A 17,374-nucleotide genomic window follows, 5' to 3' on the forward strand; every position below is an offset into this window, starting at 1 on the left:
TGTTCGCCCGCCATCACCGCTCAGCTCCTGCAGCTCAACACCACAGCCAGGGACGGGAGGAGGGGGGGCTCAGATAAAGATCGGGGGGGGGGGGGGTGACATCTAGGAAGGTGTGACATCATCAACAGTGAGGACTCATGGTTGGTGTGTGTGTGTGTGAGGGGGGTTGATGATTGGGGGGGGGGGCTGCAGCAGAGATCCGTGTGGCCTCCAGCCTGAAGCATCAGCACCATCAGTGGATTCATTTGTTTGCCTTCTCATCTCCATTAAAGTGCAATCAGGGGAGAGAAGACCGGGGGGGTGAATATGTGTGTGTGTGTGTGTGTGTGTGTGTGGGGGGGGGGGGGGGGGCAGATGGAATAGAAGAGCCATGGAGAGCTGCTGCAGAGAGGAAGAACCCCCACAACGGTTCCTCTTCTGCAGCAGAATTCCTCGCAGCAGGACAAACATGCATGGAGAACATCAACAAATATAGTAACGCACACACACACACACGCACACACACGCACACATTGCTGTGGGACTATGAGAGAGACTCCTGCCTGGGTTTTCTCCAGGTTCTCCGTCAGTCCAAAAGCAGTCAGCAGGTTAATGGAAGACACATGGTCTGCAGGTGTGAATGAGAGGGTGAATGGCTGGATGATTGACAGCTGAGGTTAAAGACCTGCTCACGAGCAGGACACATAGCGTGGACAACGAAATTAAGAGACACGTCCAACAGCAGCAGGTTACTAAGGTGACTCAAAGGTAGACCATCACCCTCCGAGCAGCAGTGCTAGCCGCTGGGCTCCGGTTGACAGAGCTCCTGGGTGGAGGTCAAAGGGCAGGCTCCAGACAACTGCTCAGATCATCGGGTGTGAAATCACGTCACTGACACGTGGATCAGTGGGAGTCAGCAGGCTTACTGATAGCGGCCATAGCGTTAGCAGTGACATCACAGGGAAAGACCAGGTGAGCTAACTCTGCCATGATGTTGAGTACCAACCAGGAGGCCCAGAAGTGGAAAAGGTTTGATAGCAACTTGTTTCCTGCCTGGTGTGAGATGATGCTTCCCCTTCATCAGGTGACTCCTCCCTGCAGGTGAAGGGGGGGGTCGAAGGGGAAGCTGTGACATCACACAGGGGAAGCAGGCCATCTGTGATGTCACTGTGAAGCCCCGCCACCACCGAGCCACAGGTCGACCAAAGTAACCTGTCGTGTTGCCTCACAGGTCCCTCAGATGGGGATTCCCTGTCGGGTCCCCATCATTGGCTGAGAATGGTGTGATGTCATAGAAGAGGCTTGTATTAAATGGGACAGAGGAACTAGACCACTGTCACACCTGGTGGTCAGTGCATAGACATGGCATCTCCTGCATGAAGCTAGTTTTGGGCTTTTCCTCATCCAGTTGTGGAGAAAGTCAGCTGTCCATTAGCAGCTGACTGGAGGGGAACCCTTGTAGCCCACAAACTCAAACATGAGACAAAGAAATCTGGAATCCGGACCTTCAGCTTCACAAACAAGCCTTGAACAGACTTTCCTTCAACATGTCGAGAAGGGACCAAAGTCCGTGACGGAGGTGGGTGCAACCTTCTGGATGCTTCTCTGGAAGGTCAAGAGACCATCTCAGCTGCCGTGGAAGCAGCAGGCTGGGGAAGTCGGTGGCAATGTGTCCGCAGGGAGCAGAAAGAAGTCCCTCAGGGATGTACCACGGAGGTTCCTCAGGAGCCACTCTGAAGGCTCCATCATTGAAACCTTAGAGGCTCTTCACAACCTGCAGCAAACACACATTGGTGAAGATCACCTCGTGGTCCTGGCGGATCAGGAGCACCACCTCCTGAGCTTCTCTATCCCAACTTTCAACAAGGTCCCACCCTGTCGGGATGTACTTCAAATTCATCAGGTGAAAAATGGTCTAGGGACACAAGACCCACCTCATACAGACATCAGGGTTCTCCTCCAGACTGCTGAGAAGACCCACACCTCCCAGGAAAAGGACACTCTGGAAGTCCAGAACTCCAGAGGCCATCATTTGACAGGAGAAGCTGAGGGGCTTCTGGTACCAGATACTTTCCAAGAGGCCCCCAGAGCTGGGTCTGGACCTGACGTCTGGACTGAAATGACCACCCTAGGTCTGAACTTAGTCATGGCCTTGGAGGGGGTTCTGGACCCATCTGAAGAACTAGGTCTTCCACAAAAACCAGAGTCAATGAAACCAGATCTGTGTCCAGGTGTCCTGAAGGTGTCAAAGACCAGTAGTCAACTGTCAGTTATCTCTGCAGCAAGCTATGTGTGTTCTGAGGCTTCCTGCGAACCCACACCTCCCTGTGGGGGCCTGAACCAAGGCACCGTAAACCAGGAGGCACCGGAGACACGGAACCAGAGAAACAAGAAAGGACGTTTTGACAGAACCAGGGACGGACTATCCAGGAGCAACAGCGACCAGGGAAGACAATGGAAGGTGCATTTTCTGATGTCTAGTCTGATGATGGAGCTGGTCAAACACCTCCCTCGGACCTTCAGTAAGGTTCCGCAGATAACCGACATCTGGACCATCATGGATCGACTGTCTACCAGAGCCCTGGACCAGACCCCGCCCCGCCGCCTGGACGCCGTGAGTTCCATCCTCAGGTTCACTGAAGTCGTCGAGGACATCGCCGGGGACATCCTGCATGACTTCCACTCTGCCAAAGAGGCAGTGGAGACGGCAATGTCCTCAGATCCCTCCTTCGATGAGGCCGTCCTCCAGTATCTGCGAGTCCGTCTGGTGGTGAAGACACCAAGGAGGTCCAGATTCCACCGCTTCATCTCTATTTTGACAAGAACCTTAGCTAGTCCTTTCACACTCTTCATTCCATCCTACTCAGAACCCTGAACATCTGCCTCCTTGTTCTCACCTTCAGAGGGAGTGAGGTGTGACTCAAAGTAGTTCCACAGATTTACCTACCTGACAGACCTTCGTCTTCTTGTCAGCTTGTCTTCCGCCCCCACGGAACAGCCATCCTCTCCAAAGCAGAAGTAAAGACCCCAGGAACCTGGAAATCACAAATCTCAGTGTAAAACGGAAATGGTACCACAGATAACCTAACGCTAAAGCTAGCAAAGGCTAAAAGATTCTCGACAGCAGCAAGCTGAGGGGTCACACTGGACCTCCTGGTTTCATTCCTGAGCTCCTGGTGTGCCAAAGTGCTGCTGAGCAACCCATTTAAGCCTTGGCTGCTCCCTGGGTGCTGCTCTGAGGCTGCTTGCCACTCCTGGTTCCTCCATGCAGAAGATGTTGTGATGTTTGTGACAAACTAATTGATAGGCCTTTCTTCTTGTTATGGGTTCAGATGTTGTGTCTCATGGTTCCTGTTGGCCCAACACCTGTTTCTGCTGCAAGTAGTCCTGGTGTTCTCTTTGTTTCCATCTACACACCTGCTGGTGATGAAGAGAAGCTGCTTCAACATCCATCCATCCATCATGTATACAGCTTACCCTGGAGTCAGGCACATTGGGGGTCTGGAGACCATTACAGCTGGGATTGGTGGAGAAGCAGGGTTCACTCTGGAGCACTGCATCACACCAGAGCAAGTATTCACCCCCTCATCCACACGTCTGGACAATGTAGCGTCTCAGTGTAGGACCTGTTTGGACCTGGAGAACCTCAGGCAGACACAGGGAGAACATGGAGACTCCACAAGAGAGAAATCTAGTGTCTTCAATGAACCTGTAGAGAGAAGCCTGACAGGAGAACCTTTAGAGAGAACCCAGGTGGTAGAACATGGAACCCCTCCGTACAATACTAGCAGTTTGCTGATCAAACTTAATTTAAGCTCTGAACAGCACAGATTTCAACACCAGGCATCAACTTCACACACCCAGCACCTCCACCACCTGCTGATAGGAGCTGACACACACACACGCACACACACACACACAGCTGTAAAGTGCCAGCGCTAATTAAAGTCACCCGCTGGTTCCGGGAAAAACACTGTCATCTACTGGTTTCCTGTGTTACTGCAGCTCAGGCTAACATGCACACACACACACACACACACACACACACACACACACACACACAGCTTTTGTGACTTTATCTCCCTCAAAGACTTGGAAGGCTGATTAACATCTCTTCAAAGATATGAGTTCTGGCTTTAAAGATGACGCCTGCTTAGTTTCTATCATTTTAACGTCCACCCTGTGTGCAGCTGTGTGTGTGTGTGTTGGTCCCAACGCCTGTTCTTTGGTTGGTTCCTTATCTGCAGCCATGGATGGAGGTCCTAAGGGCTTCCAGCACCTTTGCCAGCTCCCCTCAGAACAACGGCATCCAGGCGGGCTCTCAGCCAGCAGATAGTTTCCATCCAGCCTTGATAACAAGGGGGATTAACAGGATAATAGCAGGATCTCATGACTAATCCGGCCCCTGTCAAAGGTCTGCATGTGTTCCTGGGATGGAGCCTCTGAGACAGCGTGGAGATTCAGACGGGCTCCTCCTCCTCCTCCGCCTGATCAGCACCTCGGGTGTTCAGGTGGGTGGAGCTCCAGTCAGGATGGATGAATGAGCATCTGAGTGGAATAAACTCTGCAGGTCTTCATCAGCGTTGAGCGGGAATCTTCTGCCGCATTATTATCCGGATGCCGTGATAATCGCACATCCTGCAGCGGTGAGGAGCCAGTGGGTTCTCCCCATGTCCTCCTGCCTGGGTCCCCCCCCCCCCCCCCTCCGATGAGCTGGACATGACACATAGAAAACCCATGAATGAATGCGGAGTCCTTCTTGAAGCATGGACTCCATGATGCAACACCTGGGTCAGATAGACCTGCTGACCTTTGACCTCCAGGGAGGAAAAACTGGACAGAACATTTCGAAAAAAATGTTGTCAGGACCCTTTCGAGGGCATGGACAGGAGGCAGCGCCAGACCTCACAAAGACCTTTCAAAGATTTGACAAGGTTTCCATCGCAACCTCCGCCTGTGCCCACGTGCACTCCCCTGCAGGCGAGACGCTAAACGACGTCCTGCCGTGACACCACTACAGCTTTTCCTGGAAAAAAGCACCAAGGTCAGCGGCACCATCTAGTCCCCCCCTGCACCCCAGACCCTACAAACACACACCACATAAATATTTACACTTACACGTGTCGGCATCCACGGCAGGGCTGCCGTCAGGATACGCCCACTTCCATCAGGCTCAAGATTATGGTCATTTAACCCTGAGGACGACCAACACACACACAGTGAATTTTGTTGTAATTCTCTAATCTCCACTTGTTTCGATGGGAAATTAAATCTTTCCAATTTCGGTACGAACGGAATTCCAGGATGGACACACACGTACACTAAACACATGTAAATATGCTTCAGCGCACCAAATGTTCAAGATGGCATGACTTATGGAATAAAATCAGATTTAAAATGGCCAAAGCAATAAAAGACTGTCTGGAATGGAGTTGAATGGGTACTGAAGGTCTCCGTCAGCCGGGTGTTTGCTCCTGCAGGAGGACATGCTGCAACACCCCTCCAAACCCCCATCAGCAGCCTCATCTCTGTCAGACTCCTTCAAGCATCCTCCCGGACTCATTTTCCACTTCCATACAAGCTTCACACTTTCATCCTGGACGTGGCCCCCTAACCCCCACCCCTGTATTCTCTTCAGCCCCCACAGGAGACGAAACAACCTTGATGCCGTCCAAACTCTAGCCCTCTTTGTAGTCCATGCCGGGAGGATCCAGCAGATCAGAGCCGGACTCGGGCTTTGTTGTGATGCAACTTTAATTAGATGGCGTGCGCGGCGTGGAGAGGCGCTCTAATTGCGGTTTGCCGCTGGAAGTTAAGCTGAAGAGACCCTGCGATTATTGATTGTGATTGCAGAACTCATTGGGATGGAGGGCAAGTGGCGGTTCTGCAAGAGATGTCTTCATCTGCAGACAGAGCGATGGCGTCATGTCACACAGAATATAGTTTTCAATAGTTTAAAATTGAATTTGGTTGCGTGTGAGAACGGTCTAATTTCAAATTAAAATTTCCCAGTTATTTTTTTCTGACTTGGGAGTAAGCCCGAGTGAAGCCACCAGGCAACTGTGGCTGTGAGGGAAGCTCAACAGCAGCTTGGGCCTGAGGTCTAGCTTCCACTCCTGTTCCTCCAAATTAAATTGCTCTAAGTATGAGAACATGACGGAATGTCAATCCCGGCGCTCAGTATTTCCACACTTCATCGCCGATATATCGTCCTCTTGTCCTCAAGGCACAATTCCAGCCGTTAAAGGCGCAGAATCTCAGTGAGTCATCGCTCATGTTAGCATGTTGCTAATTATTCATCCGCCATATATGCTGTTTCGTGCCAACTGGTTAACTATATAAAAAAAAATTGCCCCCGGTGGTAATGTTTCTAACGCTCTGCTATTGTGAAATAACTACAAGCTGTTGAGGCTCGCAGGCTCTAGCCCGTCTTGGGTGAAGCTGCCCAGGAGCAGGCTAATGCTATACTTGTTAGCTGATACTTCATTCGCGGGCTAATACTATAGCCAATCCGTTGGCCAATGCCATATCCCTTAGCTTTTGTTTCACCCTCGGGATAATGCTATTTGTGTAAGATAATGCCTCATCCGCAGGATAATTCTTAATGCCTCATCTGGGGGCCAATGTGTTAGCTTCTGTTTCATCCACAGGCTAACCATATACCTGGTAGCTAATGCTGTAGGTGTTCAATTAAGCCGTATGATCTCTAATAGTTGGTGTTTCATCCACGGCCTAATGCTATCTCCAATAGCTAAAGTTTCATCATCCGGGTATGCTATAGCTATTACTTAATGCTTCGTCCACGGGCTAATACTGTATCCGATGGCATATGCTCAATCCACGGCCTGAGTTATATCCATAAACTAATGCTACATCAGTGAGTTCAATGCTATACCAGGTAGCTAATGCTATACCTGTTAGCTAATGCTTTCTCTGTGGGCTAATGCTACCCCAGCTAATCACTGCACCTGTTGAAGTGTTCAGGGGTGAACACTATTTTCTCTGTTCCTAAAATGTTCTGATTAAAGACAAATTTGTAAATAAGCAACATTTCTTTATTCTATTCTCATTGTCTTAAGTATCATAATATTCAGTAATTAAATATATTATTTAATAACATCTGTTAAACCTATCATTTGTCTATAAAATTGTTAGAAGTACACCTCTGCATAAAATCATATCCTTAACTTCAAAGAAAACAAAAAAGAAATAAGTATAGTTCAACTTACAACAAATAATAACTTTATTAACTTTGTTTTTCGTCTGTAACTGAAAATATTTCAAGTGTTAAGTTTCCTCGTCTCCCACTATAGTCACAGTGAAGCCAAGCTCTACATACGCTTTGTCTTATTTCCTCGTCTTAGCTTTCGGGTGACTTTCTTTTGTCTCATTATCTTTGTCTCTCTCCGCCTTTCTTTTCATTCCTGTTAAAAAAATGTTCATGTTGTCTCTTGAGGGTTTGTTCACTGCATTTCATATCACCTGCTCGGTGCAAAACAAAACCCTACACCATAGAGCTAATACTCCCTGCGCACACTGTGCCACTGCCAACTACTGTAGTGGATGTGCAATAACACTTTATTCTTGTACGGCGAAAAAACAAGCATGTTCCCCAGGGTCACACTATTTGAGAAGGACTGCATTACATGAACATTCACCTAGTTAAAGAAGAACTGAGACTGGACTTGCATGATAGAAATCCAAAGCCACGTCTGTTCTTGCCCATGAAGTGAGGAAGAGTGAAAGCGAAAACCCTGCCGGCACACACCTGGACCCGATGAGGCAATCAGGAACCACAAATTAAGTTGTTATCCCTTGAAACTTAATTCAGGATATTTGAATCTCTGGTTGTAGTTCTGGGATGTCTGATAGCGGTTCACCTTCGGTCTCTGAAGGTTGTGAATTAACAGTCCTCAGCGTGACGCCTCAGCCCAACATCTGTCCATGGAGTGCACACGATTGGACTCCATATAAGAACACATGACTATGTTCAGCCCATTAACACACACACACACACACACACACACACACACACACACAGGCACACTTTCAAATTAATGTCATGAAGTTAATGGTGTGTTTTTCTTGGATCACAGGCTTAACCAAGTCATGCACTGTTTTTTTGCCTATTTAACTTGTTCCATATATGAACCTCTCTTACTTAATATGAATTCTTATGTTGCTGTCTGGACCTGCATGTGGCATTTATGAATTGCTGCATGTTTTAGTGGTAAACAGTACAATTTGTATGTAATTGATGCAGTCAGGTGACATCCTTTCCTTCTCTAACACCCTGGATATAAATACACGGCACAAGTTCTGTCTGGTGAAGGTGCAATGAGTACCGGCTGTGCTGTGAAAATATCTCAAAAGTAGTTAAGTATTGTGTGCACGTGAGAGGGAGAGAGAGAAGTCCTTGCACGTCTTGAGTCGAACAAATAATTCTGCCTTTTCAATCTTTGAGGAGCTGTAGGATATTTCACATTTTGTTTTGAATTAATTCCCGTGTTTCCCGAGGCTGCGGGCTCAAGTCGCTCCCAGGTGACAGAGTGAGAGTTAACTGATTCATAATGGAAAGTCAAAAATCCGACAGAACCCACCTGCCCGTACGGGCGGGTTCTGATGTTTCTTTTATTGCTCCTCCCATGCACTTCTAATGAGCAGCGGTCTGCACCAGACACATCATTACTGAGGTAGAAATACTACCCCTCTGCGTCTCGGATGTCGGGTAGTCCGTCTGTAAGACATTAGTGCCCGGATCTGTACAATCTTGACTCATGACTGCCTCAATTTATGAGTTCTCCACAAAGTGGATTTTTTTGCATTGTGATACAAGCCCAGATCTCAAGCAGGAGCAAATGGGATTGGATTAATTAATTTCAATTTCATTATCATTAATGTGAAAGGACATGGCAATGGAATGCAGTTCAGCCTCTAATCGAAGTACAAAAGAGCAGCAGGTGCAGATGTCATAAATATATGAACAGCATGTGCATGGGATATTATGTGAATCATTTACAGGTGGCTTAAAGATTGGGTACTAGGAGCATATGATACAGATGGATATGTGCATTAATTGTAATGAACTGTGGACAGGAACCCCCTCCGTGAGCTGCCACCTTCCTGTAGTGGAGAGGTTTGCGCTTCCCAGTGATCCTGGGATCTACATTTTCAGGGGCTTTATGCCCCTGGAAGGGTCACCCAAGGCAAACAGATCCCACGTGACGGACCAGACAAAGTGTGGCTCAGAAGACCACCGTGAAGAAGACAATCACTGAACCCAGTTTTCCCTTGTCCGGACGCGTGTCACCGGGGCACCCAACAGTTCAGTTTACCCACCCTTCTTGGGATCCCTAGAGAGCGCTCTACTGGGAGACTTCAATGCTCACGTGGGCAACAACAGTGCGACTTGGAAGCGCGTGATTGGGTAATTGGACTTCTGTGCTCGTCACGGATTGTCGATAAAAAACACTATGTTCAGGCATGAAGGAGTCAATATGTGGACAACTACAGAGGGATCACACTCTTCGGCCTCCTTGGTAAGGTCTATTCAGCACTGCTGGAGAGGAGGGTCCACTGGGTCACTGAACCTCAGATCCAGGCGGAGCAGTGTATTTTTCGTCCTGGCCATGGAACAGTGGACCAGCTCTATACCCTCCGCAGGGTCCTCGTGGGGGCATGGGAGTTTGCCCAACCAGTCTACATGTGTTTTGTGGATCTTTAGAAGGTTTCCCATGGGCAACCCTGTGGCGGGGTGCTCCGGTAGTATAGGTTACCGAACCCTGTCATACGGGCTATTTGGTCCCTGCATGATTGGCGTCGGAGCTTGATCCGCATTGCCAGTTGCAAGTTGGAGCCATTTCCGGGGAGAGTTGGGCTCCGCCAGGGCTGCCCTTTATCACCGATTTTCTTCATAGCTTTTATGGACAGAATTTCTAGGCGCAGCCAGGAAGTCGATGGGATCCAGTTTGGTGGCCACTGATCAAGTCTCTGCTTTTTGCAGATGATGTGGTTCTGTTGGATTCATGATCCGTGATCTCCAGCTCTCACCGGAACGGTTTGCAGCTGAGACATGTTGGAGAGACTCTGACCCCCCAGAGGAGCTGGACCATGTGGCGGAGGGAGGGAGGTCTGGGCCTCACTGCTCCAGCTGCTGCCCCCACGACCCGACTGGATAAGCAGGAGAAGATGGATGGATTGATGGGGACAAGAACTATTGGACAGGATGTAGAAATGTGCAGGTGATAATTTTACTATACAAAAATACAGTAGAAATAGATGTTAAACAGTAGATCAATAAATATGGACAGTAGCTAATGAGACAATACTTGCCCCCTGCTGTCTGGGAAGTCGCATTTAAAGACAGTGGTGTGCACAACCGACCACTGTGTAGCCCAGAGAAAATCATGGAAAAACATGAGCGTGGTGAGCATGTTGTGGACTCATCCATGAAGAGACGGAGAAGTTGTTGAGATACTGTGTTCGAGAGCATCAAGGACAGCAGGAAGGTCAACAAAGGAGGCGTCGGAAGAGTGGTTCATAGCTGGTCGGGGACGGTTTGATGGTTTTAAAAAAACGTCTTCATTCTGTCCATCAACAGATTTTAGACATAAACTGTCGCAAAGTGTGCGTGTTACATTAAGCAAAGCATTGTAGCATTATTTGTGGAGCCAGTAAGTTAAGCCTGGAGCAGCAAATGACAAACTCCACCAACACCTCACCATATCCTCCGCCGCCATGGAACCGATTAATAGCATTTCAATTCATTTTCATGAGGAAATTTAATTTGATATCCAACAAATAGAGTTATGCGCTTGCTCACAGAGCTTAGTCAAGTATTTCTTCTGAAGGGGGGTAATAATTAACTCCTGTGTCCAAAAGAACTGGTGAGCAACACACCTGAAACATCCCTTCCTCCGTGTTATCATTCAGGCGGCGTGCTGGTTTCCAGCCTGTGATTTACTTCTTTCTCTCAAGTGAGCCAACATCCGATTTCTGGCCTGTTAGTGAAGATGAAGGGGTCATTACTCTACAATGTGAAGCCGGGGGAGCGAGCAACCGCCGTCGCTGCTGACATTAGGCCTCTAATGAATCAGATGATTGACAGGAGGAGAAGGCTGTCCGGGTGAGCCACAAAAAGAGACACCTGCTGGACAAAACTGAAAATGCACCCTGAGGGGGATGAAGACGGGACCGCCTGTAGGACAACCCTACGTCACGAGAGAATTGTGATTTGATGGACGAGTGCTGATAAATTCTCCTTTTGCAGATCCATACAAACGTGGATTTGAAACCAGAAGCGGGCAGGAAGCTCTGCATTCACCTTTGCTTCAACGCCAGTTCATTATTGACCCAAGGACTGATGTGTTTATTCGATCGCGAGCTGTGTTCCAACACCTTTTTGTGGGATTTGGCTCAGTTATCTGCCATTTCCTGTGGGTTTGCTCCTCTGAAGTCCCAGTACCTTGACAGGTGGCCAGGATTCAAGGCCAAATATTCCAGCCTAGTTGAGGAGGTTTGTAAAAGTCTTTTAAAAGTTTGACAGTGAGAGGATCTGAACCGGGTGCCCTACAAGTTGAGCTATCCTTGAAATCGATGTCTTCACATGTGAAACAGACCGGCTCTTCCAGAAAACTCCTGAGGCCTCATTTAGGTTCACCTCCTCTCATTAACCTGATTGTAAGACCTGTATGTTGCGGGGAGCCTGGAGCAGGAACACGGCTCATCCAGAGAGGAGCGCATTGGAGTCTGGGCTCCTGATTGTCCTTGAAAAGTCCTTGACGAGAGCAGGAAACAGATTTGGAATTCAGAACGTTCTTAATTAGCCTTTCCAAAATCTTCAAAGGGTGCCCTTGGGTAGCTGCAGCTTGAAACTTCAGCATAATTTGTGACCTTTTACCTTAGCAGACCCCAAGCGCTGTGAGAAACCTGACTGGGTTCATGAGCAGATACCGTCATGGACAATTGAGTACACTTCTTGACAACATCAGCTCTCTTCCATTAATGTCCCCTGAAAGCTGATAGGCCAAAGTCAGGGGTGAACTAACTTGCAGACCTGAAGCCGCTGTCGGTTGCTTATTCCCAACATGTCCATCAAAAACTTCTCAAATCATTCCAGATGTTTCAATACACCATCCAGGTTATTGACCTTTCTATTCTGAAGGCCACAAATCAGCAGTGACCTGTCAGTCAGAGCGTAACGAGGCCATCCTTAACGGCGTCTCGTTCAGGAGCTTGTAAACAAGCACGGACACAAGTGCAACTGATTCTCTGACCACGGAGCTTTCAGTATATTTGTGCAGCCAAGTGTTGAATCAGCTTTGAAAGGCCTAAGAGCCTTTCATGTGACGGCTTGCTTTGAGCTCCAGTTGCACATCGCTGCAGGGCTCCTGCCGCCGCCGAGCGGAGCGTGAAAGCTTTGTGACACGCTGCAGCGCTTCTGTTGGTGACAGCAGTTTAAAACCCTGCTCAGAGGCACTCTGCTTCCATAGCTAGTGACCTGCTGCAGGAGCTACTTGAGCTCGGGACACAGACATTCATCTGAGGGGAGGCTGTATGAGTCCACAAGAAATCAGCTAACCCAGGGACAAATACCTGCCCCACAACATAAATCTTATTCTTATTCATTTTGTGACTGATTAGCAGGTTGTGGATATGTGAGAACGTTGGATGCGGTGTTCGTGGTCCGACCAATAAAACAAATGCACCACATGTGGTGAGGCATTGAGTGACCTGCTGCATCTGCTGTCACCTCTTTATAGCAGGGAGTTCCAAACAGCTTCCTCTTCCCCGTTGCCATGTTTGGAGTCATCTTAAGCTTTTGACTCTTCCTCCCATTCATAAGAACTTGGGAATCTGAGCAGCGCCCCCGAGTGGAAGGATTCATGTCTGTGGAGGTCCTCAGTCATCAAGGTAATGGTTAATTCTTGTTGAAATCTTCTTGTTGTGCCAACTGGACACGCCCGCATCCAAGAGGCTTCTTAATTTCTAGTTCTGCTGGACTTGTGGAAGGACACAGCAGTGACATTCAGAGGGTTCAAACATACAGATTTATTTCCATGCCTATAAATTAGCCTTGAGGGAGACCAGGCTACCCACTTAGCTTTGGGAAATATCAATTTCAGTTGGTCCAAACTGAAGCCGGAGTAGAGGTTTTCCTGCAAAGATGGCTGTCTGCGAGGCTCGAGGGCACCGCTGTGGGATCAGCGGTGAACCGCACAGGACGTCCACCTTAACCACTCTGTCAGGAGCCATGAGATGACTGGAACATGTTTATTAGGACATGCATTTTTAATGCTTCACCTAAATAATGAAGAACTGTCTCTGCACTCACCCTTCCTTTTTGTTTCTTCAGCCACGTCTGATACAAGTTATGTACCTCCAAGGATTAGAGCATGAAGTCATTAACAAAGTTTACACACAAACAGTGCTATGATTGTCAGACTCGTGTTTATTATTAATCCACAGTGATGTGAAGAGTCATATGGACCGGGGGTTTCTGCTTATCATCGCTAAATACACAGACAGCCACACAAAAGCTGCATCACACGAAAGTCAACATGCCCGGAAGCAGCTGCTGTGGCAGGTAACTGTAAGGAGGTGCAGACCTGCTGAAGAGAAAGGGATGGCCTCCAGGCAGGCTCGGAGATGGGAAGCCAAAGAAGAGCTTGGATGTGACCAACAGGATAGCGTGTGAATAGCCTGAGCGTTCAGGATGTTCAGTCCCAGTCAGAAGTGTGAAAGGCCTGTAAAATCTCAGAGTCTGAGAAATCTCTTGCGGGGGAGTGGTCTAGGCATCTGACTGGAGGCCCTCAGGCTCACGCTGAAACTACAATTCTTCAGTCTGTCTCCGGTGTGTGGCGAGGCCTCTTCGCGTCTTCTGTCAACGCACAAGAGGAATAATGTCTCGTTGCAACACAGTGGAGAAGAGGAGCTCAGTGATGTCTTGTCTCCTGTATTAGAACTTTTTTTTTGTCTCAGAGGGAATCCAAATCAAATGGACGGTCGTCCTTATAATTTCATTTGAACTGGGAGTTCACACTGAACCTCAAATCCCTGATCATTCCACTGTGACATGATGACAATGAGGCTTGTATTACAAGAAACCCATGAATCCACAAATATTTGAAAAAAAAAAAAACAGACGGCAGCAGGATTGTCCTGTGGGCGCTTCTCCTTATTCTTCTAGAAGGAACACCTGACATTCATATAACTAGGCTAGTTTCACCCTAGTGTTTTGTTTTTTTTCGATTCTACTCTATGAGAACAAAAACAAATGCCAGGCAACAAATGACGTCAGATCATTTGATCATGCAACTAAATAGATCAACTGATGCTCCAGTGGTTCCAACCTTTCAAAGCCTTTAGCTGGATACGTTTCTGTTTGTGGCTAAAGTTGAATTAAAAATGGCCAGCAGCCAACTTCCACAGGGAAGTTGGGCCTTTGGTAAAGTGTAAATGCATTGTCTATTGCAGGGGCACCTTTTTGACTGGGAGAGCCATAAAAGCAAAATATTTCTAGATATATTTCATCGAGAGCCATATGGTATTTTTAACGTGTAATAAATTAAATACGTCTTACTTTTAATGGATGTATGGATTTGTTCGAAGTGCTGCTTTATATTTGACCGTTTCATCGATGCTATTTTATCACAACATATTAGTCATACCGCAGATCCAAATTCAAGTACCTCTGTCCACGCTGCCAGGAATGCACGGTAATCATCATCTTTTTTTTCTTTTCGCCATCTTTTCCGTGACGAGGGTTGACGCGAATAAACTAGTTGGCCATCTGATAAAATTAATTTCTTCACCTTTACAATGACCCACACGTGCTCAGAAACCAATGGCTCCCGACCCGACCGACGGGTGACCCGTGAAATTTATCTTCACAACTAATTTCTATTTACTTTAAAATGACACAGAATAATGAAGAAATGTCACAAGTATTTTAAAATCAGTTCCAAAATTGTCTGGTAGCCATATGCCGTCACCGTAAGAGCCATATTTGGCTCGCGAGCCATAGGTTCCCGACCGCTGGTCTATTGCATGAAATATTGTGAGGCTGTAGCGACGTTTTGCCTGCACCTGCTCTTCAGACTCCAAGGCCCATTTATTTGGTACAGATCCCAACAAGTAATCAATGCAGGGCAAACTACAACCCGTGTGCTCAGTAAATCATTATGATACAAAGGTAAATCACAGCGGTACAATGGAAGGTCAGGAAGCTGCAGTTGTGTAAATAAACAAAATGTTGGCATATGGATCCTATAAAAATGAACACCACAATTGATTGACTGAGCGTATTAGCTAAGCTCGAGACACTCCACATTTTTGCTCTTGAAACACAGCAGCCTGAACGTGTTCCACTGTGGATTTCCTCCCTGAAACACTCCATTTGTGGATCAGCATATCCTAATTGACAATTAACTGAAGTATCTTTGTCCACACTGCGGCGCCACCTTCCCCACGTGGCTTGGCTGTGCCCCGACAGAAGAGCCTCCTCAGGTGCTGAGAAATGTTTTGCATCTTCAGCCCGTATATAAGCGGATTAAATAGAGGAGAATGCACAACTATTTGCAAGGTCATGATGAAACGGACAGTTTTCGGAAGGTTGACTGTCATCCGGTCGATAATCACGTCGAATGCACATAGGGAGGAAAAGCAGACTAAAACCAGGAGGTGGGGTAAGCAGGTCTCTGCTGCCTTTCTCCTGACTTTCCCACAGCTGCGGTAGGTTATTAGGAATATCTTTATGTACGTAAAGACAATGAAAGCCACAGGGAAAACAGCATTATTTACAAAGACACACGACCCATACACTGCCACTACTTTTGACTTGACGCAGGGAAGTTTGTGAATCGAGTTGTTGCAGAATATTCCCCTTAAAGTGAAGTAGCAAATCTTTTGATTAGCATTCAGTAAAGTTGTCACACTAATCAGGCAGGCTGGTACAATCCAAGACAAACCCAGGAGCTTTCCAACAGTCACCTTCGTCATGATGACTGGATATTGCATAGGTTTGCATATGGACACGTACCTGTCATAAGCCATGGCCAATAACAGCAAGAAATCTGTACTTCCGAGACAATAATATAGGAAATACTGGAGGAGACAGGCTGAAAAAGATATGGTCTGTCTCTCAGACAGAACGTCCACCAGCATCTTTGGGTAGACAGCTGTGCTGAACAAGAGGGAGTTCAGAGATAAAGCTGCAATGAAAAAATACATGGGCTCATGGAGGTTCTGGTGGATCCAGATGAGACATATGATGGTGGAGTTACTGCAGATGATCACAATGTAGACCGCAAGCATGAATACAAAATAAACATATCTGTATCTCGCCATTTCTGGGTATCCGCCAAGAGTTAAATGGGTTAAATTGAATCCAGTATCCATGATGGTTGTCTCAGAAACTATTATGTAAGTAGTTGTGATAAAGAGAATAGTGTTTGATAGAAGTTGAAGAATGAAACTCAAGTTGCTTTCAGAGCTCTGTCTTATTATTCCTTTCAATGTAGAGGCACCTTAATGTAGAGCGGGCCGCCACAACTTGGAGGCTGGAGAGTTTGGTTCAGATCATTTCTTGACACTTTGGTATCCCCCATGGATCCAATTAGTCACCCAGAAAGAACAGCTCTGACGTAAACACATTGGTCTCAGTCTTCAAGGCTGGAATTCCTCTGTGAGTTCAGGCCTGTTGATGTGGTCATGAACGTCACTCATTTGGAATTCTGCATTGAACCTTTTGAACATTTCTAAAAAGCAGGATTGCCAAATGACACTTCCCCCACACAGTGTTATATGGTCACCCCAAAATGTCATACCTCCAAACTCTCCACTTCCTCCAGCTCCTCCTCTGGTCTGAGCTCTTGATGAGTATGTCAGTGCTTTCAGTTGATGCTGCTTAGAATGCTGTATTTATTGACCTCAGGAATGGTCTCTTCTCAGCTTGGACTGTCAGGGGGGCATGAGTAACCCAAACATTTGGAATCTGTCAGAGCACCAGCTGATGTTTTGGTAGCTGCTCCATCAAACCAGTAACCTCAGTGTCAGAAAAAATCAGAAGTCATCTGACTGGCTGCCCTGTATATTAATCAAATGACAGGATGGGTGATAGGCTGGCGTCTTTTTTTTTAATGTCATGCGATCTACCAGTATTACCTTTGCGATCGACTGGTAGATCGCGATCGATGTATTGAGCACCCCTCAGGTAGAGGGTATGGGATCTGTAGAAGGCTTCTGTACCTTCTTGAACAAACTGTCCAGTTTTAGGCTTGATAGATAACTTTCTGTTCAACTTTTTGACCAAACTGAGTTCACATGCTGTACAGCGTTTCAGAATTCTAAATGGTTACACTATCTGGATCAGTCTAAGGGGGAGTTATGATGCAAA

The 17,374-nt window shown here is 47.2% G+C and overlaps 1 protein-coding gene across 1 annotated transcript; it reads right to left on the reverse strand.

Moving 5' to 3' along the window:
• Positions 1–1,735: 1,735 nt before the first annotated feature.
• LOC147234842 (olfactory receptor 5AN1-like) lies at positions 1,736–16,377 on the reverse strand. The gene is made up of 4 exons (XM_086144516.1): positions 16,019–16,377; positions 15,450–15,706; positions 3,457–3,533; positions 1,736–1,894 (listed from the first exon to the last, which is right to left on the reverse strand). Exons 1-4 carry the CDS (start codon positions 16,375–16,377, stop codon positions 1,736–1,738), a joined length of 852 nt encoding a protein of 283 aa, XP_086000642.1.
• Between the last annotated feature and the right edge of the window lie 997 nt (positions 16,378–17,374).

Source organism: Fistularia commersonii, chromosome 4, assembly GCF_037954325.1.
Source record: "Fistularia commersonii isolate RoL2024-O1a breed Wild chromosome 4, RoL_Fcom_v1.0, whole genome shotgun sequence".
Classification (NCBI taxonomy): Eukaryota; Metazoa; Chordata; class Actinopteri; order Syngnathiformes; family Fistulariidae; genus Fistularia; species Fistularia commersonii.

What these genes read in the sequence shown, in the direction of transcription:
- LOC147234842 (XM_086144516.1), bottom strand. Translation starts at nt 16,377, where the DNA reads ATGGATACTGGATTCAATTTAACCCATTTAACTCTTGGCGGATACCCA. An exon ending in TCGGGGCACAGCCAAGCCAC is followed by an intron (nt 3,534 to 15,449) that starts GTGGGGAAGGTG and finishes GGTGTGATGCAG; the next exon opens with TGCTCCAGAGTGAACCCTGC. An exon ending in CCAATGTGCCTGACTCCAGG is followed by an intron (nt 1,895 to 3,456) that starts GTAAGCTGTATA and finishes TTGTGTCCCTAG; the next exon opens with ACCATTTTTCACCTGATGAA.